The 26,005-nt window shown below is 51.5% G+C and overlaps 1 protein-coding gene across 1 annotated transcript; it reads left to right on the top strand.

Annotated features, from left to right (window-relative positions):
* PES1 (pescadillo ribosomal biogenesis factor 1) lies at positions 1-24,574 on the top strand. Its single transcript, XM_030582455.1, has 15 exons — positions 1-102; positions 861-940; positions 7,745-7,898; positions 8,727-8,836; positions 12,304-12,475; positions 12,910-12,999; positions 16,201-16,317; positions 16,612-16,689; positions 17,157-17,246; positions 17,430-17,560; positions 18,074-18,199; positions 18,532-18,716; positions 18,963-19,078; positions 20,240-20,407; positions 21,450-24,574. Exons 1-15 carry the CDS (start codon positions 79-81, stop codon positions 21,531-21,533), a joined length of 1,725 nt encoding a protein of 574 aa, XP_030438315.1. The 5' UTR covers positions 1-78; the 3' UTR covers positions 21,534-24,574.
* The last annotated feature ends 1,431 nt before the right edge of the window (positions 24,575-26,005 follow it).

Below are 26,005 nucleotides of genomic sequence, written 5' to 3'. Positions count from 1 at the left end.
GCTCCACGTGGGGAAGTGGGAGCAGCCGCCTGCAGCCAGAAGAGCCGGCGGGAGCGTGGCCGCTGCTGAGCCGCAGCCATGGGCGGCCTGGAGAAGAAGAAGGTACCGGCGCGGGCAACGCGGGACCGCTGCTCAGACGCGCCCCGCCCCGCCCCGCCCCGCCCCGCCCCGCCCCGCTGCGGGCTCGTTCCCGGCGCTGGGCAGCGGGTCCCGAGCTCGCTTCTCTCCGCTGCTGCGCAGGGAGCGAGCGGAGTGCGGTGTCCCCGCGGGGGCCCTGGGCTGGACTCGGTGCCTTCGGAACGTGCCAGGGCTCCGCTCGCTGCGAGCAGCGCCTCGGCCCCTGTCTCCGGGCGGCCTGCCCTGCCTGGTGCGCCCCTTTCTGCGCAAGCAGGAGCGAAGCGCAGGGCACGTGCTGGCACCTGGTAGCCATCGAGAGTGTCACTGCTCCACCCCCATTGCATTAGTGCTCTGTCTGGCCTCTGCTTGCCAATTCTTAAAGTGCCCACAGATCGCTTTCAGCTGGGTGTCAGGGCACCTCCTGTAAATCCCTCTCGCCTCAGCTGCTGTGGGTTCCCCCTATATGTCCCGCACCCAGGTAATAATTCATAGACTATTACTGCCGTTAATAGATTCCTGAGATTCTAGGGATCTGTTCTTTAAAGGATCCTCAATTCGGAGGTGAGCATCTTTTTCTGTATCTCGGATCCTGTGTGGATTAGACTGCTTAATACCTGTGGTGAGTTTCTCACCTCACAGTCCCTGAATCAGGCATTAGTTTTCCTTGTGCTCAGTGATCCCAATTCAAGGTCACTTCTGTTCTCTGGGCTGCTAATGAATCTTTGTCTTTGTTTTTTCTAAAGTACGAGAGGGGATCTGCCACAAACTACATCACTAGAAACAAGGCCCGGAAGAAACTACAGCTGAGCCTCGCAGACTTCAGGTAAGGAATGGTTTAGTGTTTCCAAGTGAGGTAAGTGATGCTGAATTGTCAGCCTTGGATATTGACTTGTTCTGTTCACTTGTAATGTGACATACAGTTTAAGAGTTGTCCAGCCTCCTTTGCCAATCTGTGATAGTCCTGCCCTCGCAGGATTTCTCTTCTAGAGGCGAGAGGGGATTCTATTTGCTTATATATATATATATATATAGGTTGCTTCTCTCAGCCAATTCAGTGTTTTGGTTGTGTTAAGCTTGCTAGTAAGCATGTAAAGAGATGTGAGTGTCTGTTTTTAGTGCATGTCCACACTGGCACTTTACAGCGCTGCAACTTTCTCGCTCAGGAGTGTGAACAAATACACCCTGAGTGCTGCAAGTTTCGGTGCTGTTACATGCCAGTATAGACAGTGCACCCGCACTGGGAGCTGCGCCCCTCCTGGAGGTGATTGCCGCAACTACACAAGCCATGGCAGCGCTTTAATGTTGCCAGTGTAGACAAGCCCTTAGTGAACTGTTTACAAAATCACCGTTCTTCTGCCCTTTTTTTGCACATTCCTGGGACTCAAACTTTAGATCCTCCTGAAATTGAACTCAGTTGCTCAGAATCTATCTCAGCTAGTGTATAGTACCCATTCTCTGTGGGGAAGCAATATTGGAATGTTATTAAGGGTAAAACTTGTAACTCCAGATTGTCCAAGCCCAAGTGATGCACTAAAGAGATTCAAATCCCCATGTGTTGCATTGGGAAGCATGTAGAAGTGTACATAAGACCATATCTATGCTACAAGTTTTGGTCAATGCAAGTTATGTTGGCATAAAGACACTTTAGTTGTATACTTGTCTCCCTGTGTCAGCGTGACAGATTTTTGTTACCAATTTGCTTGGGCTACGGTTGATTAAGCTGGGCTATAGGGTTTTTTTAGAGAGGAGATGACGAAGCACACCAAGGGTTTAAGTTTTAATTATTTATTAATAAAATACAACAGTGTGTGCTGGGAACGTCATTGTGTTACTTAGGGGAAGAAAGAAAGCACTAGAGCCCCAAGCCCTAACCCACTTTTATACTTGCATACACATTATCTAAAACTGGCTAGGCCTGGGTGTAATGTAAGAAGAGGAGGGGGAGGAGTGGATGGGAGTTTTTGCCCTTGGCCCAGGTTGTTTGGGGAATTTGCTGTAATTTTTTAATTGCTTTAGCTTTTGGGAGGGTTTTTAAGTTTTGGTTTTTTTGGGGGGGTGTTTTTGCTTAGGGCCCTTTGCGCCTGGTGCTTTTGGTACCGGTGTTAATTGGCTTGCTGTGGCCTTTTTGGCTGCTTAAAATACACTGGATTTGGAGTGTTTTTTGTTTGATTTTTGTTGTCGTTGCTTTATTTGCTTTGTTTTTGCTGCTATTTTTGCAGCTTTGCTTTACTTAGTGGGTTTTTTTTCTTCTTTTTTTTTTTTTACAACTGGGCAGCTGTAAATTAGTTTGCAGATTATTTGTTGAGCCCATGACCTTGGGCTGGGGCCAGCGACTTATCTTCACATGGAGCTAGCTAAGTACTGAGTTAACTCGTTCTCTGCTTTTCCTTTCTCTCTCCTCCTGCCTCTTGTACTACTGCAAAGGAATCTTCCATTACCGACTTACACGCCTTTGACCCTCCCCAAAATGCTTTGTGCTGTTTGCAACAGCGTTAGCCACATACAATGCTGATCTACCTTTCCTGGGGACTCCCTGAGGAAGGGAGCCATTGGGGTGTGATGTCAGCGCTGCACATACTCACCAGCAGTGCTTGTGTTGATGCACAGTGTGGTGCACCATGGGTAGTCCAGCGCACTGTCTCTTGGGAAGCTTTGGCAATGCATGGTGAGTCATAGAATCATAAACTATCAGGGTTGTAAGGGACCTCAGGAGGTCATCTAGTCCAACCCCCTGCTCAAAGCAGGACCAATTCCCAACTAACTAAATCATCCCAGCCAGGGCTTTGTCAAGCCTGACTTTAAAAACCTCTAAGGAAGGAGATTCCACCACCTCCCTAGGTAACCCATTCCAGGGCTTCACCACCCTCCTAGTGAAAAAGTGTTTCCTAATATCCAACCTAAACCTCCCCCACTGCAACTTGAGACCATTACTCCTTGTTCTGTCATCTGCAACCACTGAGAACAGTCTAGATCCATCCTCTTTGGAACCCCCCCTTTCAGGTAGTTAAAAGCAGCTATCAAATCCCCCCTCATTCTTCTCTTCTGCAGACTAAACAATCCCAGTTCCCTCAGCCTCTCCTCGTAAGTCATGTGCTCCAGCCCCCTAATCATTTTTGTTGCCCTCTGCTGGACTTTTTCCAATTTTTCCACATCCTTCTTGTAGTGTGGGGCCCAAAACTGGACACAGTACTCCAGATGAGGCCTCACCAATGTCAAATAGAGTCGCACCGGGGTGGCTGGGAGCAAGGGTCAGCTTCACAGTGTGCAACTCGCTCCATCCCGTAATGTTATCTAAATCCTATAATTTTTCACACCCGTTAAAAAAATAAAAATAATCCCACAAATCTGCACAGCCCTCCTCCTCACTGTTTGTCACCTTTTGATAGAATCACAGAGCCTGCACAGATCTGCACTGTTGGCACCAGTGTTGCAAGCACAGGACGCATGCTCCTCCGGTATTTTACAGAGCCTCAAGAACTGAAGTAGTGGGGAACGAGATGACTTCTTGGAGGACAGATTGCTGTGGGACATAGTGAGAACTCATTCAGGGTTGTTGATGGTGTTCACAGAGTAGCTGTATGTGGTGGAGTGCCTATTCTGGGACTGAGAAACGAGCACTTACTGGTGAAATCACATCAAAATGCAGGCTTATGATGACAAGCAGTGGCTGCAGCACTTTTGTGTGCAGGAGGCCACATTCCTAGAACTGTGCTGAGCTCGCCCCAGCCCTTCAGTGCAGGGACACCAAACTGAGAACAGTGCTGACAGTGGAGAAGTGAGTGAAACACTGTTGAAATTTGTAATGCAGGATTGCTACTGGTCTGGGAGAAATTATTTTGCAGTTGGAAAATCCACTGTGGGGCTATTGTCATGCAAGTGTGCAGGGCCCCTACTATTTAGGGTTGTGACTCTCAGCAATGTGCAGGACATAGTGGTTGGCTTTGCAGCAGTGGAGTTCCTGACCTGCGGTGGCGCGCTAGGAATATATGTGTGCGCCATCTGTTTGGGCACTAGGCCACCTTGCCACAGAGTACATTAACAGGACTACTTTTCTATGGTTGTTCAGGCACTGTGGATCACTGGGGACACTTCACTGACGTCAGTGTAGGCTGGTTCTGGGAAGGGGTATGACACTTACGTGTTTAAGAACACAGGACTGTTCATAAAGTCACAAGCCAGGGACTTTCTTTCCTGATTAGTGGATTGCCATTGGTGATGTTAAAATGCCAATAGTGATCCTAGGTGACCCAGCCTACTCTTTACTTCCCTGGCTTATGAAGCTGTACACTGGCCACTTCAACAGCATCAAGGAGAGATTCAAATGCTGGCTCAGCAGGTGCAGAATGACAGTTGAGTGTGCTTTTTGATTGATTGAAGGGACATTGGTGGTGTTTATTCACAAGATTAGATCTGGGGGGGGGGGGGAATTCCCAATGGTGGTAGCTGCCTGACATGTCCTGCATATCATCTGTGAAGTAAAGGCGGGTAGGGGGAAATTGCTGCTGGGATGAAGGGCAGAGGTGGGCTTCTGTCTGCTGAGTTTGAACAAGGGCTATTAGAAGTGCTCAACAGGGAGCGATATGGCTCGGAGAATTTGAAAGTGCACTTTACTCCTGGGGGAATACTGCACCATTGTGCATGTGCAGAATTTTTGGACCATGCAGAATTTTTTTTTTTCTCTCTGCAGAAAATACATTCTGCTGGAGATGTGCTGCAGTTACACTTTTTGCCCACCAGGGGCTGCTGTGATACCCGGACAGAGATCTCCCACACCCAACAACTCTCCATGTTCACACCAAGGTCCCTTCCCTCCCTCTCCCTTAGCTCCTCTGTTATCCCTGACTCCCTCAAGCCTTTGCACTGCATCAGAGGGATGCAGGAAATATGGTTCTATATTGTAATTTAAAGGAATTATTACTCCAAATTCTCTATTAATTTGCCTAGTAAGAAATCTATTTATCAAAAAACACTTCCTGAATCTTTTTGTTGTCTATATTGTTACAGACATACTTACTGACATATTTTGAAATTAATTACCAAAATAATTGAAACTGATGTGATTCTTGTGTTATTTTGACAAATACAATTTGTAGTTTTTTCAATTTTTTTGGTGCCAAATTCCCGCAGGAGTAGCACTTTAACAGTGAGCCACAGTAATGCACTGTGGTGTACTGTGCTCTCCCTGGCCCTGCTATTTTGGAGCTGGTTAGGAACTGTGTGGTGCTTGATGTACATCAATGAATATAACACTGACAAGGCACTTATTAATTTTGCAGTGCTTGGTGTACATTTATGATTATTACACTGTGTCTCACTGATCTTATGGGTTGTGTCCCACTGTATATAGTAACAAGTGGGTGCTTTCAGAACTGCTAGGCACTCTGCAGCATATGCTGTGAACGAATAAAGATAAATTAGTTTTCCAAATAATATAACTTTATTCAGTAACAATACCAATGCAAAAAAAGTGTGTGTGATTTAAAAGCAAATACAATAAAAAGGTAATATATTAAAGGAACAGAATGTAACAAGGAGAAAACGTTTTTAGTTGCACACACTGATGTGTAAGAGCCGCAGCTGCTGTATTTGTGAAGCTGTCATTATCCTTAATGTCCCTTGGGGTGGAGGATGTGGCCCCTGATGCTACCTGCAATGATGAGGGGGTGGGGCTGTGGCTGTGGGAGGTTCTGTAATGGAATTCTCCATGGACTGCAAAGGGAGGCGAGCCTGTGGTAGTTGAACCGCAAAATCTGCAGCATTTGTGTTTTGCTGCTGGAAAAGCCCCATAATGGTGCATAATGGTCCTGGAGCATCTCTCTCTCCTTTCTCCCCCCTGCTTTTTCCTTCTCTAGGCGATCTGCAATATTTACCCTCCAGGCCCTGTGCTCACAGTCTGATAGCTGCACTGGCTTGTAGGATCTCGCTGAACATGTTATCCTGAGTTGTCATCTTTCTCCTCCTTATCTGCTTCAGGTGCTCCGCCCACATGTGGAGGGGGAAATCCCTCAAGGCTGCAATGGCAGCAGCTACAGATACAGCACACAGACATGCCATTGTCAGTATAGTCCCAGCAGAAAGCGAAAGTTAAGATTCAAAAAACCATTGGAAGAGAATTGCAGAGTATCTCCGTGAAAGTTTTATTGAGATCTTTCAGGAGGATTCGAGGAACATCCCTGTGTACATAAATAAACAGCTCCACATGCTTCTCCTCCCCATTGCCTAATGCTACAGGGTGGCAGTTCTCAAACTGTGGATCAGGACCCCGAAGTGGGTCACAGCCCCATTTTAATGAGGTCAGCAGGGTTGACTTAGACTTGCTGACGCCGGTCCCCAGCCCCTTGGGCTTCCGTTCCACTTCCTGGTATCATGTAGTAGTTTTTGTTATCAGAAGGGGGTTGTAGTGCAATGAAGTGTGAGAACACCTGCTGCAGGGAAATGAAAAGGAGGTGACGCTACCTCTCTTCATTGTACTGCTACCTTCCTAGTACGAGTAATTTAACAAAAAGTCAGTAGCTGTAGCCACTGTGAGGGTACCATAATGGGAAATACATTTATTTACACACCTACCTGAGGATCCTTCCCTTGCATTAAGCTCGCCTGTGCTCGACTGCCTGGACTGTGGTGGAGTCTCAAACAGGTCCTGGCTTGTGGCATAGTTGTACCCTCCCTCTCCCCCAACCACATGTCTCGTCCTCTTCACCACCTCTTTGTCTTGGCTGCTCATGCCAAGGTCCTGTGACTGGGGCGCCAGGGAGTTATCCACAGTGGTTTGTGGGGTGTTGGTATCTCCGTCAAGTATAGAATGAAACTCTTTGGGTCTGTGGCTTGGCATCTGATTGATTGTTGGCCTTCTGGTGTGCTGGACACAGTTCCTTTGCTTTCACTTGGTACTGCTGGTGGTCCCTGTTGTACCCTTTCTCCTGCATCTCCCATGCAATCTGCTCATAGATGTTCACATTTCTATGGCTGGTCCATGGCTGTGGCTGTGCCACTGTTAGGTCTCTAGTGTAGACATGGCTTCAGCCTGTGACACAGGTGTTTATATTCTTGGGAAAGTGCCTTGAGTAGCAGAGCTGTCTTAGAAGGGGCTTGAATCTTTATTCTGAAAGTCTGCACACAATGACAGTACTTTACAGATCCTCCTGTAAACAGTTAGGAGAGAATGACTGTTGGGCCCAGTGCTGCTTTATACTGTTTGGAGCGTAGCCTTGAGTAGTATTTTCCAAACTCTACTACTGCTCTGTATGCTGCAATGCTGTTTATGGTGACTTAGCACAGATCCTGCAAAGTCTGTTGCAGGGAATGTCCCAAACTACTTTCCAAATCAAACATTAGACCCATGCTGGGGGTGGGCTTTAGTATTTCCTGGTTTTCAGAGGTTTCTTTACAGCCCACTGTCTACCCTGTGGAAGGGCACGAGGCCTCACTAGGCCACGTTAACTCTCTATTAATAAAGTTTGGTGGCATTCAATTAACAAAGCCCTCCAAACAGCTTTCACCTGATAAACTTCTGCAGCGCCTGGCCTGCAGTGGCTTGGAGGTGAAAGGCTCTGCATCCCATTACCAATGGCTTGAGCCATCCAGTGTCTTTGTATGGTTTCTGATCTCCTCTGTATCTGTATTACAGGCGTCTGTGTATCCTGAAGGGGATCTACCCCCATGAGCCCAAACACAAGAAAAAGGTGAACAAAGGTTCCACTGCTGCTCGGACTTTTTACCTCCTCAAAGACATCAAGTTCCTCCTTCATGAGCCCATCGTCAACAAGTTCCGGGAGTATAAGGTAGGCTGGGAGGCCCAGGGCCAGCTGAGACCAAGTTATATTAGCTCTGTTCCATTTGAAAGAGACATTGCCCTACCACCGCTCTACATACAGGCTCTGGAGCGCCTGTCCTCTCTTGCCTGGGCTGCTGTCCACCTCCCATTTGGTTGTGCATATTCCTAACGTGCCATGGCTCTTTGGGCTGCTCTTGTCATGGGCACTCTGGGCTTTGGAAACCGAAGGAGGCAGGCACAAGCTGCTGTGTGAGACTTCTTAGGCTGGTAGAGTGGGAAACTGCTGATCTGAAGCCTGCCTGGGAGTAGTCATTGCTGGTGCAGATGGTCTGTTGCTGTAGATCCAGCTGTGCTTGTTAACATGCCGCAGGACCTTTGCTTAGGATTTTAGATCTGCGTGAAGAGATGCAGCCCTAGCGGTGAGGCACTTACATCGACACTAGAGACCAATAATTGGCTTTGACTCTGAGAGGGTGGAGGTGCCTGGTTTGTTACTGTGAGCCAAAGGGCAGAGCAGCGTGATCCAGCGAAGAGAGTAGTGGACTGGGAGCCAGGACTGCTGGGTTCTTCCCCCTGCTCTGCTTCTGACTTTCTGGGTGACCTTAGACAAATCCCCTTAGTCCTCACTGCCACTGTGTGATGTGGTGGTGTGCTGTGAGAAGGCAGGTTTTGAGGCCTGTTTCCTGTTGGGTCTGTTAATCTGCATACGCTGTGCTGTAATGGCAGTGATGGAAATGTGCTGTATGCCTTAATCTGAAGTGTGATAGATGTGGGAAGTGGTCACATGATTGCATTCCCTTATATCAACTCTTTGGCCTCTCTGTCTCTGCTGCAGGTGTTTGTCCGGAAACTCCGGAAAGCATACGGGAAAAGCGAGTGGAATACTGTGGAGCGGCTGAAAGATAACAAGCCCAGCTATAAGCTTGACCATATCATCAAGGAGAGGTGAGGAGGAGGCTGCCAGGGCTGGGACACCGATAGCACAGTGTGAAGCAGTCCTGTTATTGTATAGCAGATAAGGTAACCATGTAGGCTGTCTGAAACTTAGAAGGCTTTTCTGATTAGTGAGAATCCATCTGAGCAAACGGCTGGCCCAGGGAGTGTCATGCCCCGCAGCAGTAGGGCTTGTACCTGGGACACTGCTTGGACTTGACCTCAGGCAGCCTCTTTCATGTATCCAATTCCATGACTACAGCTCATGTAACCTGCTTGTTCCAAGATAGAGTCATAGAACTGGAAAGGACTTTGAGAGGTCATCTAGTCCCGTCCCCTGCACTCAAGGCAGGACTAAGTATTATCTAGACCATCCCTGACAGGTGTTTGTCCAATCCCCAATGATGGAGATTCCCTAACCTCCCTAGGCAATTTATTCCAGTGCTTAACCAACCTTGACAGTTAAGAATTTTTTCCTAATGTCCAACCTAAATGGCCCTTGCTGCAATTTAAGCCAATTGCTTCTTGTCCTAGCTGCAGAGGTTAAGAACAATTTTTCTCTCTCCTCGTGACAACTTTTATGTACTTGAAAACAGTTATGTCCCCTCTCTGTCTTCTCTTCTCTAGACTAAACAAACCCAATTTTTTCAGTCTTCCCTCATAGGTCATGTTTTCTAGATCTTTAATCATTTTTGTTGCTCTTCTCTGGACTTTTTCCAATTTGTCTGCATCTTTCCTGAAATGTGGTGGTGCCCAGAACTGGACACAATACTCCATTTGAAGCCTAATCAGCACCAAGTGTAGTGGAAGAATTACTTCTTGTGTCTTGCTCACAATGCTCCTGCTAATACATCTCAGAATGTTTACCTTTTTTGCAACAGCGTTTCACTGTTGACTCGTATTTAGCTTGTGATCCATTATGACCCCCAGATCCCTTTCCACAGTGCTCCTTCTTAAGCAGTTATTTCTCATTCTATATGTGTGCAATTAATTGTTCCTTCCTAAGTGGAGTACTTTGCATTTGTCCTTATTGAATTTCATCCTATTTACTTCAGACTGTTTTTCCAGTTTGTCCAGATCAGCTGGAATTGTAATCCTATCCTCCAAAGCACTTGCAACCCCTCCCAGCTTGGTATCGTCCTCAGACTTTATAATTGTACTCTCTATGCCATTATCTAAATCATTGATGAAAATATTGAGCAGAACCAGACCCAAAACTGATCCCTGCAGGACCCAACTCGTTTTGCCCTTTCAGCATTACTGTGAACCACTGATAACTACTCTCTGGGAATGCTTTTCCAACCAGTTATGCACCCACCTTGTAATAGCGCCATCTAGATTGTATTTCCCTAGTTTGTTTGAGACGGTGATGCGAGACAGTATCAAAAGTCTTACTAAAGTGAAGATATACCACTTCCCGCCCCCATCCCCAAGGCTTGTTACCCTGTCAAAGAAAGCTATCAGGTTGGTTTGACGCAAGTTGTTCTTGACAAATCCATGTTGACTGTTACTTACCACCTTATTATCTTCTAGGTGTTTGCAAATTGATTGCTTAATTATTTGCTCCATTATCTTTCCGGGTAAAACAGCTAAGCTGACTGGTCTGTAATTCCACCAGGTTGTCCTTATTTCCCTTTTTATAGATGGGCACTATATTTGCCCTTTTCCAGTCTTCTGAAATATCTCCCATCTTCCATGACTTTTCAAAGATAATTGCTAATGACTCAGAGATCTCCTCAGTCAGCTCCTTGAGTATTCTAGGATGCATTTAATCAGGCCCTGGTGATTTGAAGACATCTAACTTACCTAAAAAATCAGGAGTACTTGTGGCACCCTAGAGACTAACAAATGTATTTGAGCATAAGCTTTTGTGGGCTACAGCCCACTTCTTCGGATGCATAGAATGGAGCATATATTGAGGAGCTATATATACACATACAGAGAGCATGAAAAGGGTTGTAGCCAACAAAATCTTATGCTCAAATAAATGTGTTAGTCTCTAAGGTGCCACAAGTCCTCCTGTTCTTTTTGCGGATACAGACAAACACGGCTGCTACTCTGAAACCTAACTTGTCTAAGTAATTTTTGACTTGTTCCTTCCATATTTCAGACTCTGATCCTACCTCATTTTCAGTGGCATTCACTGTTAGACGTCCAATCACCACTGACCTGTTTAGTGAAAACCAAAACAAAGAAGTCATTAAGCACCTCTGCCATTTTCACATTTTCTGTTATTGTTTTTCCCCCTCATTGAGTAACTGGCCTACTCTGTCCTTGGTCTTCCTCTTGCTTCTAATATATTTGTAGAATGTTTTCTTGTTTCCTTTTATGTCCCTAGCTAGTTTGATCTCATTTTGTGCCTTGGCTTTTCTAATTTTTTCCCTACATACTTGTATTATTTGTTTTATATTCATCCTTTGTAATTTAACTGAGTTTCCACTTTTTGTAGGATGCTTTTTTGAGTTTTAGGTCACTGAAGATCTGGTTAAGCCAGGGTGGTCTCTTGCCATATTTCCTATCTTTTCTACGCAGTGGGATAGTTTGCTGTTTCTGTGAGTTGCATCGTTGCTTGTAAAATGTTTATAAACTGCTGCTTATGAGTTGGAGACAATGGGGCAAAGCAGAGTTGAGGCTGTGCAGCCTTAGTACAAGTTCGAGGGCCCAGGGGGCTGTGTGATACCTAGCAGGGTGTCATGGGCTCCCCTTCTCTCCCTGAGTGGTGATTTCAAAGATGACGCTCAGAGCTGCTCCTAGAGAAGTGTGAACCATGCAGATGATCTGCTCAGTCACATGGTGACTTCAGTGAAACATGAAGGACGCACCCACCAATGTGCCGTTATCAGCAGAGCTGATCTGTGTTCTGATGGTACATGGAGGCCTCAGCTGAGTCCATAGTAGATGTGGTGGGACCATAAACAGACCCAAGTGAGTGTTCCCAAGCTAATGCCTGTGGCATGGGTTGGTGAAACGTCCATTGTACACAATGCAAACACACACAGCATACGAGCCAGGGAGCCGCAAGTGTTTGTACAAGTCAGGCAAAGGGAACATGATTTGTTATTGCTCTAGTGAGCTTCCCAGGCTGTCTCCATCTCATTCCTCCCTACTGTGTGTTTCCTCTTTGCCACAAGTGTAGGTGTGCCTGGGGAGGCTTGTTCACTACTGAATGGCACCAGAGTGGCTCTGCACTCTGTCCCCCACTGGGGGAGCAGTGTCTCTGCAGATCCCATGGCTTTGTTGGCATCCGCTGGCAGCTGTGGTAGTGAGCAGCTCAGGGATGAGGAAGCCTGCTCTCTGGAACTGCTCTGAGATGGCCCCAAACTTGGCTCGCAGGGGCCACCCAGCAACTGTTGGAAGGTCCCAGTTTTTGGCCACTCCTGGGCTGGGTGCAAGTGCCGTCACCTAAGCCATGTGGGAGGATGCTGCTATTTGGAGCCCCCTCCTGCTCTCACCGGGATTCTCTCCTGTGGCGGCTGCAGATACCCGACCTTCATCGATGCCCTGCGGGATCTGGATGATGCACTGTCCATGTGCTTCCTCTTTGCCACCTTCCCGCGCACTGGCAAGTGCCACGTGCAGACCATCCAGCTGTGCCGCCGCCTGACTGTGGAGTTCCTCAACTATATCATCGCCTCCCGCTCCCTGCGCAAGGTGAGAGTCCCCTGCGAGCGCAGGCCCTTCGCCCACCTGGGCAGCGCAGTGAAGGCATCGCAAGAGGCGCCCTTTTGGGGCTGGCTGGGCAGCTGGGCTCAGAGATGCCTTCGGTTCCAGAGCATCTAGTCACCAACTAATGCTTGCCCTGAGAGTTCCCATGGAGAAGTGGGTGAGAGGCCTCCTGCAGCAGGGCAGCACTATGCTGTTGTCAGCTTGTGCTCTGGAAAACATTCACTCCCCGGATAGTGAGGGGTTAACAGATGTCAGTCTCCTGCCTAGTACAGATCTGAGAGCCCTGCTTACGCTGCTGGAGGCGAGGTCTGAATGCATGTGGGATTCAGTGTGCTAGACAGGCTGGCTCCTGCCAGCAGCCATGCCCCCTTCCCCCCACCCCTCCTTCTCTAGCTCCTCTCCCTTTGCTCTCCCGCCAGGTGTTCCTGTCCATCAAAGGGATCTATTACCAGGCCGAGGTGCTGGGGCAGCCCATCACCTGGATTGCTCCATATGCCTTTGCCCACGATGTGAGTAGCATCCGATCTGCTCCTGTGTGTCTGTCCATCTCCCAACCTCCCTAAGGCCTGTGAATGAGATGGAGGGCAGGGGGGGCTCTAGTATCCCTCCATCAGTATGTAGCGGGGGAGTCCCAGGAGTGGGCAGGTTGGTTCCTTGAAGCTGCTGTAGCTGAGCTGCCGCCCAGGGCCTGCATTGCAGCATGGCACATAGTGGCCAGGATATCCTGGGGCCTGATGCCCAGGGAACCATCTGAAACAGCCTCTCCCCTGCTCCTCTGGGGCACCCCTGCCTCTGGGTCAGAGTCACCACCTTGCATGCACTAGTCAGCAGCCCTGGTGCTGGCTCATTGTTCTCCTCTTGGGCTGAAAATGATTAACTTTAATAGAGTTCAGAGATTAACTGAGGCTGGGTGGTGAGTGGGATGAAGGAGGAACAGAGCCTTCCCTAGTGAGCTCACCAGCTCCCAGACAGCTCTGGTTGGTGGAGACTCAAAGCTGGTCCCATCAGAGCATGCGGGGGTGGGGTCTCAGCCATAATCCTGGGGCCATTAGCTGCTAATTGTCTCCACACTGGCCAGGCAGACTGCACTGCTCTGTAGAGGTCAGAGCTGCCTCGGGCAGTGCGGGGCACTCTTTGCTGCTCTCTGCTTGCCCCCTACCAGTGAAGGTGGGGAGAGTCTGTTGTGATCATCTTGACACAGAAGCTGGGATTTGTTCCCAGTTCAGTCGTGCTGGAGCTGGGACTTGGAGAGCAGCTGGGGATGGGGATGCTAGTGTCTGGGCTTCAGGAGGGGAGCCAGGCTATTAGACTGCAAATGTCATCTTCTGGAAAATCTCCTTTAGATGAAGGCTATGAGGTGCTATGAACAGGACTGTCCTTTGCTGTGCAGGTTAGATGTGATATGAGGGTGCAATGGGCAGCAAACAGAGCAGGGTCCTGCAGTGACAACGGGGTGACCATGTTGTCACGGACTTTTGATGCATGTGCACAAGGGGGGAGAGTTAAGGCTGAATGGCCCCTGCTGTCCCCTGCTTGTCAGCATTTCACTTTGCCACTGGCTGAGTCTCTCTCCATACTTATCTGGCCCCCTGTTACCATGGCATCCGAGTTCCACAGCGCTGCCGAGAGGGCTCTCATCCCCATGGTACAGGTGGGCAGTGGAGGCACAGAGACTAAGTGACTTGCCTTAAGTCACAGGATGTTTGTTGCGGAGCGGGAATCAAACTCAGGTCTTCTCAGGCTAGAACGCTGGCCACTGGGTCATCCCTTTGGTTTTGCTCTAGTGAAAGTCAGAAAGTACCACTATGATCATGTAGTCTGACCTGTATGACACAGACCAGAGAGCTTCACGCCACGATTCCTGCATCAGGCTCAGAACTTCTGCCTGAGCTAGAGTATCTCTTTGAAGATCCAGCTCGCTTCCCCTTCTGACATGTCCTATCGACCTCAATTTCTAGTTCCCACTGCCCCAGGAAGGTGTCTCTCTTTCCCCTCCCCCTCAGCTATGTCTCTGCTGGGTTATTCATTTACTGGCTGGGGATCTGTATTGTGCTCCTCCAGTTGACTGGAAATCAGTGACCTTTGCTGATCTTTAAGTCACTCTGGGGCCACTCTTGAGATCTGCCAGACCCCTCCAGACTGAGCAGCAGACAGTCCCGGAGATGCTGTACAGCCCTCTCCAGCTGAACCTGCCCAATCCAGGGCTTTGGCCGCAGACACTTTCTCTTGGTGATCCCCTGGAGGGTCTCCACGGGTGATTGAACTGAGCCGCACAGGCAGGACCCAGGAGTCCTCCCTGTTAGTCGTGTGCTTTAAGACCAACCTCTCATGGCTGCAACTGCAGGTCTGCCATGCTCTGGGGAACCTCTCTTGTGTGGGTTCCCTTGTTCTTTGGCTGTCCTGGGGTTCTCAGAGCAGCATGTGGGTGACATGCGGGCAGTGCCATTAGGGACTACTCTGATGCTAATGCCTCACACCCTGCCCTGCTAGGGGACTGGGTGGGGGGGACTCTGCAGGCTCCCTCCCATCAGCCCTCAAGCACCTTTTCCCAAGGTTGTTACCTCCCTGCAGTGCCTGCTCAGAGTGCTTAATGAGCTGCCTGGAAATGGGTGGCCTGGGGTATGGAGGCAGCTCCTGTGGACGCTGGGTGAGGGGGATGAGTCTATAATGCAGGGTCAGTGAGTTTCTTCCTGCCGTTGCCTGGAGATTGAGTTTCCCCTAGCTCCCTGTGCAGCGGGAGCAGCCCCAGGCGGAGGGCTAAACAATACCTTGTCCCTGGTGGTGCGGGGAGACAGCCAGGCTCAGCTGTCTTGGGGCTGACCACTTGCCAGGCAGACAGCTCTCAGGCTTGTGTGTGCAGGGCTGGAGAGGAGGGGGTACAGTGGTGTTATCTGAGAGACCCAGGCATGGGAACTAGGGTTGCAGGGGGTACTGCAGCACCCCCAGGTTTCACTGTGAGAAGTTGCTTTACAACAGAGGCCTCCTAGTCTGTGCTGCGTGCCTCCCTAGGGGGTGCTGAGGAACACTTTGGGGGCGTGAAGCTTAGGCCTGGGTCAGCCCCCAGAGGGGTGGGGAGGGAGCACCACCCAGTTCCACTCCTGGCCCCAGCCTGGCTGCTGGCCCTGGTTGCCAGTCCGAGGGCTCTGCTTCTGGCCCTGGTGCTGAGTATTGGCTGCAGGGCCTGAGGCTCTGCTCCCAGCCCTGCATGCGGGGTCCCGTCTGCCATCGGCTCCGCGCCTAGTCCCAGCTGCAGGATCCATGCTTGGGGCTTTGCTCCTGCCTCCAGGTATGGTCCCAGCCAGGCCCCCCTTGTTCCTGTCCACATCCTCCTCTCCCAGAGCCATAGCCACTCCTGGCCCCAGCTCTGGGTGGTGCAGACAGGGATAACGGGGAGAGCAAGGTAATTGGGGACCACTATCTTTTAGCACCCCCACTGTAAAAAGTGTTCCAGTGCCACTGCTGAGGGACACAGAAAGGCAGAGACTTTCCAGCCCAAGATCGTGCAGTGAGTCAATGGCAGACCTGCAGAGAGAACCCAGGTGTCCTGCGGCCTTCCCTTTAGAGAGCTGAACTCTCCTTCCTCCACCCCAAGCTGGTCGGGCAAGAATGGACGTTGCCTGGGCCTGTGGGGGGGGGGGAGGTGCTAGTTATCACTGCTCCCCCCCAAGCTCTGTTGATGCCCCTGGTTGAACTCCCACCGTCTCTTCTAGCACCCGACGGACGTGGACTACAGGGTCATGGCAACCTTCACGGAGTTCTACACCACACTGCTGGGCTTTGTCAACTTCCGCCTCTACCAGTCCCTCAACCTGCACTACCCCCCCAAGGTGAGGGGCAAGGGGCACCGCCGGGGCTTATGAGCCCAGGCCTCTGGGACCAAGGGGAGAGGTGACTGTTGCAGCAGGGCTGGGGGACCTCAGTGTGATCCAGGTGCTTAGTGTTGGGGCGCCAGCCAGTCCTCAGCTGTGCTGCATGACCCTACTGGTGGGGCGGGAGTGCTGTGGGTGAGCATAGAAGGGTCGGATCCTGCTGGAAGGGTGGTGATGCCTGTGAGGCTGGGGAAGGGAGCAGCAGGATCATGCCAGACTCTGGCCCTGCCATCACCCTTCTCCCCTCTGTAGATTGAAGGCCAGGCTGAGGCAGAGTGGAAGCCGGAGGAGGGGCAGATGTACGCCATGGACTCAGAGAGCTACATGGAGGTGAGAGGCCCTGCCTGGCATGTGGACCCTACATGACACCCTGGAGCTGGTTAATGGGGCCTGAGCCACATCTCACCTCAAGCATGAACCCTGCCCCACCCTGGGGGATCCTTCATAGCTGGACACTCCCCAGCTTCCCCAGGGGGTGGGGCGCAGAGCCTGCCATTCTTGGCCGCCCTGGCTGGGGAGCTGGGCCCCACTCCCTGATGTACTTGGCATTGTTTGTAGCCATGCAAATAAAAGGGACCTTGATCTCTGAGGGAGGGGCTAGAGGGGAGCCATTCCCTGGTGCCATGCAACGGACCAGGTGCATTATGGGGCTTCCTTTGAGCCCTTGGGTATTGGCTGCAGCTGGAGGTGGGATAAGAAAGACCTGCTGCCTGGGTCCTGCCCTGGGATCTTAACTACCTTTCCGAGCAGCCTGCGAGGAGCTGTGTGAGACGTGTTGCTGGTCTTTCCCACTGCAGAAGCTGTCGGCTCTGAGTGCCAGCCTAACCCGAGTGGTAGCGCCGAACCCAGAGGACGAAGTGCAGGTGGATGAGTTCCCTGTGGATGGGGTAAGAGCTCAGCCGGTTGAATTTATCACTGCTCCAAGTCCCCACACACCTTGAAGGAGGCTGGCAGGGCAGGGACAGCCACGAGGGAGGGGGCCCCCCCCGTCCCTCTCCTTGTCTGGGGTTGGCATGTGGGGAGCGGAGGGCATGGCAGAGGAACCTCTCACAGCACCTTGCTCTGGCCAGGAGAGTGCGGAGCAGGAGGTGGCGAGGAAGAAGGAGCAGGAGGCAGTAGAGAAGCAGAAGAAGCTGTTTGAGGGGCTGCGGTTCTTCCTGAACAGAGAGGTGCCTCGGGAGCCCATAGCTTTCATCATCCGGTATGTGCCGATCGCACTTTTCCTCCCTCAGGGTGAGCCGGGGAGGCAGGATGCAGACCAGACTCCCCAGGGGACTGAACTGGGTGGGTGCCAAGTCCAGGAGCAAGGGCAATATTAGTGATGGAGGAAGCCCATGAGCCACCTGGAGACCCTCTAGCCATGAGAGCAGGATTAACCCAAGCATGATGCTCCGGGGAGCCCTGCCCATGAGAGTTACCCAGTGAGGCTGGGGTACACAGGATCCCCTGGAGAAGCCTTGGAGCCTGGCTGTGGCCGTGAGAAGGTGCTGTGGGTCCCTAGACAAGGCTGAGGGAGAGGATCTGCATTTCTGCTCCTCTTGGCAATCCAGACTTCTCCAGTCTGAGCCTTGTGGGATGTCACCATGTCCCTGCAAGTTTCCACTGCAAATGGTGAGACCCCTGTGTGTCCCACACAGGACTCTGTTCCCTGCCCCTCAGCTGATGCTGGGCCCTCCCCACCCAGCCGGATTCATGGTTGTTTCTCATTGGGCAGGTGTTTTGGAGGCAGTGTGTCTTGGGACAAGTCTGTGTGCATCGGTGCCACCTATGATGTGAGGGACCCAACCATCACCCACCAGATTGTCGACCGGCCCAGCCTGGAGAAACAGGTGATAGGCAGGTGAGCTCTGTGCCTTTGCCTGGGTGAGATCTGATCCTCTGCACAGGTGGCAGGAGAGGCCCACTGATTGTCCTGCTCTGGAGCCATCCAGCCTGCTCTTTGCCCTCAGCTTCTGTCCTGCTGCCCCTGGGCGTCTGTCTGCTGACTTCAGTGCACTTTGAACCAGGCCCCGGTGAGAAGTCTGCCCCAATCCCCTTCTGGTGTGCAAGTGGCCTGCTCCATGCTCTAGGGACCCTGCTAGGGGGGTGTCACCCACCCACACCCACCTCCTCTTAGCTCTTCCCTCCCCTCCACCCCTCTCACTGACTCCATCCCTCTCCCCACCCTCCTAGGTATTACCTCCAGCCGCAGTGGGTGTTCGACTCTGTCAATGCCAAGATGTGCCTCCCAGTGGCTGATTATTTCCCTGGCGTGCTGCTGCCTCCTCACCTCTCGCCCTTTGTTTCGGAGAAGGATGGGGACTACATACCACCTGAAAAGCTGAAGCTGCTGGCCCTGCAGAGGGGCGAGAACCCAGGTAATGGAGAGGCCAAGTCCCTAGGATCCGGCCAGCTTTCCCACCTTAGGCATCCTTCACCTCCCCCCGGGTGTCAGTCCATCCCTCCTTTTGCACCCCCGTCCCAGGTTACCAACAGGTCCTTTGGGAGCACAGACCTGGGAAACATGCACCCAGGCTCTCTGCCAGCCCGTGCCAGGCTGGTTCTTCCTGCTCTGCTTAGGGTCAGAATCCCGAATGGTAACTCTGCTCTCTTGCCTTTTCTAGCGGAAGAGAGCGGAGAGGAGGAGGAGGAGGACAGTGGTGATGATGACGACGAAGGCTCTGAAAAGGAAGGTGATGGGAAACTGAAGAAGCTGGAAGAGCAGCGATCCCAGGGAAAGGTACTGTGCATAGTTATGGAGCCAGCGTGCCCTGAAGGGGACATCTCCATTGTGATACAGCTCTGGTCACACTCCATGCCTCCCCGTCTCACCCCCCTCAGGGTAGCACTTGCTGGAGGCAAGTTGCCGTATGGCTTCCATTCTGAGCCCCCTGCTCAGCTCTGCAGAACACTCTCCTTTGACTCAGTCTCTGCAGGTGATGTCCCCTTCTGAGAGAGCAAGGGCTGAGCAAAGGACTTGGAGCTTGAGGTTGATTTTTTGTTTTTTTTTTTTTTTTGTTTTGTTTTGTTTTTTTTAAATAAATTCACTCCTTAATCTTTGATGAGGCTCCTGCAGAACGGGCTGGGGACTGGGCCTGATCTGGCCAGTTTATCCAGGGCTAGCACCTGCCCTGTAATCCAGACCACTCTTCTCCAGCCCCACTGAAATCTGCATAGTGATCGTGCATAGCAAAAACCATTGCTACGCGCGCAAGTGCAAAGTCGAGACGCTGTGTATACTCATGGGAGATTGGAGGGGATAGGTCCCCCTCTGTGCCAGTCCACAGAGGACAGGAGTCTGCACAGCCCCAGCTAGGGAACATTGGCTCAAGCAGTAGCTGCTTATGCTTTTAACTCTGGAGATCCCCGGTTCAATCCCTGGTACGTTGGACGAATGTGTTCTAGGGACGTGTGTACGCATTGTCTGAGGAACCTTAAAAGTTCCCCCAAGCCAGGCAGTGCCCTGCTTTCTTCTCTCTTTATTTTTTGTAAAAAAAAAAAAAAGCGAATGGCAAAAGCCTGTTAGTGCAGTGCTGAGGGAGCACAGCTAAAGTTCCTGCTGCTGGTGGTGCTGGGCACATGCCCTCTTTCCCATGACGGTCTCTGCCTTAATTCCTGTGATGGTAGCTCTGAGCACATCCAGGAGGATCTTGGTGCATTCTCTGTCATGACGTTAATGGCACCTCATTAGTGGGGTGCTTACTTAGCACTCCGCCTTACCTGCAGGCAGTTCTAGCTCACGCTCCCCCAGCTGCTCCAGACTCAGCAGTGGGCTCCCCTCAGGATAGGGCCACCCTGCCGAGGAATGGGCAGCACCATCTGCAGGGCTGAGGGTGGAGTCCCTTGCAGTGGGTGAAGCAGGGGGCATCTGAGATAAATGGCTTTCTTGTGCCCTCCCCAGAAGCTGCCAGTGAAGGTGTCAGCAGGCACGGTGCGGCTGGAGGACAAGCAGCGAGCAGCCCAGGAGGAGCAGAGCGAGGAGAAGCGTCTCGCCATCATGATGATGAAGAAGAGGGAGAAGTACCTTTACCAGAAAATCATGTTTGGGAAGAAGCGCAAAGTCCGAGAGGTATTGTGGCCAGCGCTCCCTCCCCAGCGTGGGGATGAGGCCCCTGGTCACTAGAGCAGGGCTATAGGCCTTAACACTCAGCCTGCTCCCACCACAAAGTGCACACTAGTGAAGAGAGCTGGGTTACCCGAACTGAGCCAGGCTGCAGCGAATTCTAACTGGATGGACATAGCACTGCGGGAGTGGGGAGTGCTGCTTAACAAATGGGGAAACTGAGGCACAGAGCCAGTGACTTGCTTGGTGTCCCAGGGTGGGTTGAAGCCTCCACAGTGATTAGAGCAGAGTTGCTGACTCCCGGCCCTGTGCTCAGTCCATTAGGCAATGCTGCCTCTCTATGGTATATACAGAACAGGAGAGGCCACTGAGGGAGGATTGTGCATTCAGATACTTGGGCCTGGGTTCAGTAGTAATGGAAATGATGGTGTAAACTTCTTGGGGAGGGGGGCTTTTTCTATAACACCTCCCCTGGCCCACTTGGTCTGTAATGTACACCCATCCCGTACCTCGCCTCTGGACTTGGCCCTTGGGGCTTTCACCTGGGGTTTGCTGACATTGAATAAATGGGAGCAGGACAGCCTTTTGCTACTGGAGGCACTTCCGCCCCCCAGAGCATCTGAGTTCCTCCTCCTCCTCCCTCCCATCCCCCCACAGCTCTCACTGCCTGCTGGGGTGAGTGGAAGTCTGAGCCTGGTGCAGAGCTCTTGCCTGGGAGTCAGCGAGGTTAGGTGCCTGATGTGGTCCTGGGGTGTCCCAGGAGGCCTGTGTCCATAGCAGTGATGTGTACCATGAGTCGGCATTCCCCCCCCCCCCAAAAAAAAAAACAAAAAAACAAACAAAGCTAGAACTAGTGAGTGACTTAGCTAACTGGCCTGATCCAGCAGCAGGCCCAGAGCTAGGGGTGGCCCGGAGGCTGAGATCGAAGCATCATCTCCTCCACTGTTGGAGGGGGTTTGAGTTTGGCTCTAGCATGTCTGTAACAGGCATGCGGGAAGAACTGTCAGCCGTGTTCAGGGGTTAATCTGGGCCGCTTCTCACCCCGCAGGCGACCAGACTCGCCGAGAAGAGGAAAGCTCATGATGCTGCCACAAAATCAGAGAAGAAAACCAAGAAGGTGCGACGGGAGTGACGGGTCTGTCGTTCTCTGCCCTCCCTCCAGGACTGGAGCTGCCCCTTGGCCCAAAAGACCTGCTTTCTAGGCTGTACCTTGGGCCTTCTCCAGGACAAGCCATACAACAGAAGCCACCGGCATCTGGCCAGCCGTGACCTTCAGCTCTGTCAATGCTCTGGGGACACCCTCAATTACCACCTATCCCCTCTATTTAAAAACAAAGCCAACCTCTTCCCCGATCCTCTGGGACCGCATCCAAGGCGAGGCTGCGGGATTGTTCTTTGTCTGCTTCACCCACTCCAATGCTAACAAGTCATGGGTGGGAGGGGGCAGTGGATATCCCCCACCTGTTTTTTCCTGGCAGAGCCTCCAGGTATGCAGATGAGGGGTGTGGAAAGGGAAGAATCCTTCCTGTGGCTGCAGCAGATCATGGATGCAGCCAAAGGTCCCCAGAGAAGCCAAATGGCCTGTTAAGTGTCAGCAGCTCTCCCCAGGTCAGGGGAGGGGAGGCTGGGCCTGGTGCAGCCAAACATCTTGGGGCTCTGGGTACGGGTAAAAGCAGGACCCAGGGTGAGCTGGGCCAGGCTCTGAGCTGGGGCTCCTCCAGCAGGCTGGGCACCCTGGAGCCTGCGGCAGGTGCCGCTCTGAGGGAGGGTCCCTTTGCTGTTTGCTTTGCAGGCTGGGGATCTGCACCGTTCCTTGCAACCAGTGCAGGCAGGTTGTGGGGCCTCCTGGGAAAAGCTGGCCCTCCCCCTTGCCCCTGAGCTCCCCTCCTCACAGGGGCCTGTAAATGACTGATTTTTACTGTACTTTATTAAAGTCAACTTTCACAGCTGGTCTCCCATAGGGTCTGTCCCCTCCTGCTTGGTGCTGGCAGGGCTGGAGTAGTGTTTCAGGTGCCTGTTTGCAGATACTGCGGTGCCATCAGGATTAGATGGCATCTGAGCAGCAGGGTTGGAGATCTCGGAGGTGCCTAAATGTTGGCCTGATGCACCTAAAGCAACTGTTAGGTCATGTCTATGCAACAGTGGCTGCGGCAGCACAGCCGCGGCACTGCAGTTGTAGCCCTTTAGCATAGACACTTCCTACATCGAGGCTAGGGGGCTGTCTGTGGCTATACTTATTCTACCTCTCTGAGAGGCAGTATCGAGGTTGGCGGAAGAATTCTTCCCTCACCCTAGCTGTGTCCGTGCTGGGTGTTTCGCAGTCCTGGGCAATGTAGCTGGGTCCATAAGTTTTAAGGGTGGGCCAGGCCTAGGTTCCTCTGTGGCTGTAGCCCAGAGATACCAAGTGACTGGCCCAAGATCCCCCAGGCAGCCTAGCAAAGCAGGGCCTGGACTCAGGGTTTCAGTCCTAGATCTTCAGTGGGCCATCCTTCTCCATAGTCCCACTGTGTTAGTCCACTCTCAGGGCCCCACCCTGCTCTTTTGCCATACTTCTACCCTTTAGTTGCAACACCAGCAGCTCATTGACGTGGCAAATGGAACTACGATAACTAAGTTAATCATACCGTATGCCTTTTGCGGGGGTTTTACTCGGGGGGGTGGTGTGATCCACATGTTTATAGTGTGGTATTTGAGTTTTTAGGTGCAAAGAAAGGAAGAGAAGCAGTGGTGAGGAGTCACTGGTTTTATAATCCCTAGCTCTTATCAGCTCTCCAGCACTTTCAAAGAGGTCCATAGCATCATCTTTTTACAGCTGGAGAAGCTGAGGCACAGGGAGATGAGGTCAGCCTGCCAGGGGTAGTGCTGGGAATAGAACCCAGGTTTCCTGAGTCTTATTCCAGTGTTCAATCTACTGGGCTGCACTGCCTCTCTAGCTGCAGGCAGCCAGCCAGAGAGAGGAGCAGCTTAGCTAAAAGGAGCCAGAGAGAACTACCCAATGGGTGTTGGAGTTACTGGACATGCTCTTTCCGTGAAGTGTAGGCAGTCTTGCACATTCCACATGTTCGCTCTCTGAGAGATGAGCCAAGGGGCAAAGGTTATAAATATGGGAGCTGGGGAGAGTCCTGTGGATGCAGTGGCGGATTGATCCAGAACCGAGAGGGCTGCTCTGGAGACTTCATCCCTGATCTACTAGCTTTGGATCTAGCCCTGCTGCTGCTCTGAGTAATTTGCCATTGAAATCAGTGGGGTCCTGGTATACAAGGCAGCTGCTCATCTGAGCCCCTTTTCTTTGTCATGTGGCTCCATGCAAAGAGAGGCAGGCAACCTCACCAAATGCCTGCCAGACAGCAATGGATGATGTCTGATGTGCACCAGCCTGTACAGGGTCTGAATGGGTAAAAAGCTCTGCATTGCTGTACTCCACCCTCTGAACTGTGAACTTCCTGCCATTGGAAATTATTTTGCACAGTTAAAAATACTGATTAGTTTCTACATCTAGGCAAGGGCCCAGCCCTCTGATTTTATATTGCAGATCATAAGGGAATGATAAGGGGGTGGCTGGCTAGAGCATGCAAGATTGGACTCTACTTCCAACCTGAGCTAAGTTCTGCTCATAAACTTCAGTATCTGTCATGGGGTGGGGCGGAGGTTAAAACCTGTATTTTGCAGATGGCTGCTGTTTTTATAAAGTGTTGAACCAAAAGCTGGCATCCAAACAGTCTGAACAGCATTATGGGGTGAAAGCAGACTCCTAGTTTTGTGTCTTCTGTCTCTGCTTAAAGTAAGGGCAATATATCAACAGAGAGATAGTAATGCTTTCCTGACCACTCTCTGCTGCTTGGTAGCCACCGCCTTGTGCCAGCCTAGGGCCTGGCTCGAGCAGACCATACCAACTTGGGTGTATTTTGTACAAGCTCCACAGAGCCACCAAACTCCTGTAATTGGGATTGTAGTTTCAATTGAAAAGACTCATGCCCCAGCCTGCTTCCATACATCTTAGTATCTTCACACCAGTCTGCTCAAACCACCACCATTGTATTCTGAGCAATGTCTGTCATACAAACCATGTCCCCTAAAACCTTCCACTGTTAAACTGCAGCAGGGAACACAATGAGAGATGTAAGAAGGCAATGACTGGTTGATACTACAAGTAAAGGAAATTTTTTGAATGAAGTGATTTTTTTCATAGAAAAACAGCCTTGTTTTTTAAATAAAGCTTTTTTTTTTCCCCTTCAGAAAATTCTTTTTTACTTTTCTATCTAGGTTTGTTGGTGGTTGAGTTTTATTTCCTGGTTTTCCTTTTCTCCCTCCCCCTTTTCCCTATTTTTTTGTTAATTTTTTAATATAATTTTTCCCCAAACTAAAAAATTAACAAAACACTTTTTAAAAATTGACCCATTTTGAACCCCGCTGAAGAAAAATAATTAATTTGTACATTTTTTAAAAATGTTTTTCCCCCTTCTCTGACTAGCTCTAGTGGGTGTGACTGATGAGATGCGGGAGAGGATGATGCCGAGAGACGGCAGGAGCTGTGGTGGCAAAGGCTCTCGCACCGCGTGGCTTATTCTGCCTGAAGGGACATAGAGGAGGAGGCTGGGGGTCAGAGAGCTGAGGGCGTCAGGGAGGAGCAGCCGGAGAAAAGTCAAGGGACTGTTTGGTCCTCCATGCTTTCCATGTTGAGCTGGAGGATGGAGGCATCAGGCGTGGGGGGCTCGCTGTTCCCCGTGAGGTTGGCGGCGACGCAGCAGGTGCTGTGCTCTGGGGAGCCCGTTCTGGAGAGGCTCTGCCTGGATTAATGCTGTCGGGTGGAGGGGCCTGGTCTGGGCCCTGGTAGCGGGTTGGCAGGGCCAGGCCTGGGTGGGGAGCCCCCTAGTGGTGACCCCGGCCACGCAGCAGGACTGGCTCCAGCACGGCTCCTGTGGGTGAGGTCTCCAGGCTTGGTTCAGGCATGGGGCCTGGCTGGGAGGGGGTGGCACCGGTCCCCTCTCCGTGCCCCCAGGCAGGGGTGGGGGCAAGAGGGTTACAGCGCTGGGGCCACAGGGCAGGCTGGGGGCTCTGGCTGAGGGAGGGAGCAGCTCCCCCTGGCTTGGAGCAGAGGGGCTGGCAGTGCTCTGGGGGTGTAATTTTACCTCAGCGCCCCACGTAACCTCATGTAGGGCCAGCCCCCTGGAAACAGGCCCCACCCCGTCCTGTGGGGATCCTTGCCAGCAGACTAAGGAGAAGCAGTAACTTTCCCTACTGGCCTTTGTTTTCCAATGATGACTTCAATTGTAGAGCAGCTGCCCCAAGCAACCCTACAATAACAAACCCGTGTTTCCAGCTCAGCACTTGCAAGTCACCCTACAATAACAAGCCAGAGTTAGGGTAGCCTGTGGCTGGTGGGTTGCCCTATGAAACCCAAACCATTGCCCTAAAGTTAAGGGTCACGAGTAGGCCTCCAATAGCAAACCAGTGTGTGTAGCCCAGCTGTCAAGAACAACCCTACAATAACAAAACCAGGGGTGAGCCCAATGCAGGGGGAGGGGAATTCAGTAATGAAATGGGTTTGTGGGTCAAGGGTCTAGTGAGGTTGGCAGTAAATACAAAGGGAGGGCTAGGGTGATT

The sequence above is a fragment of the Gopherus evgoodei genome, chromosome 13 (assembly GCF_007399415.2).
Source record: "Gopherus evgoodei ecotype Sinaloan lineage chromosome 13, rGopEvg1_v1.p, whole genome shotgun sequence".
Taxonomy (NCBI): Eukaryota; Metazoa; Chordata; order Testudines; family Testudinidae; genus Gopherus; species Gopherus evgoodei.
This window is presented reverse-complemented; position numbering and strand designations above follow the sequence as displayed.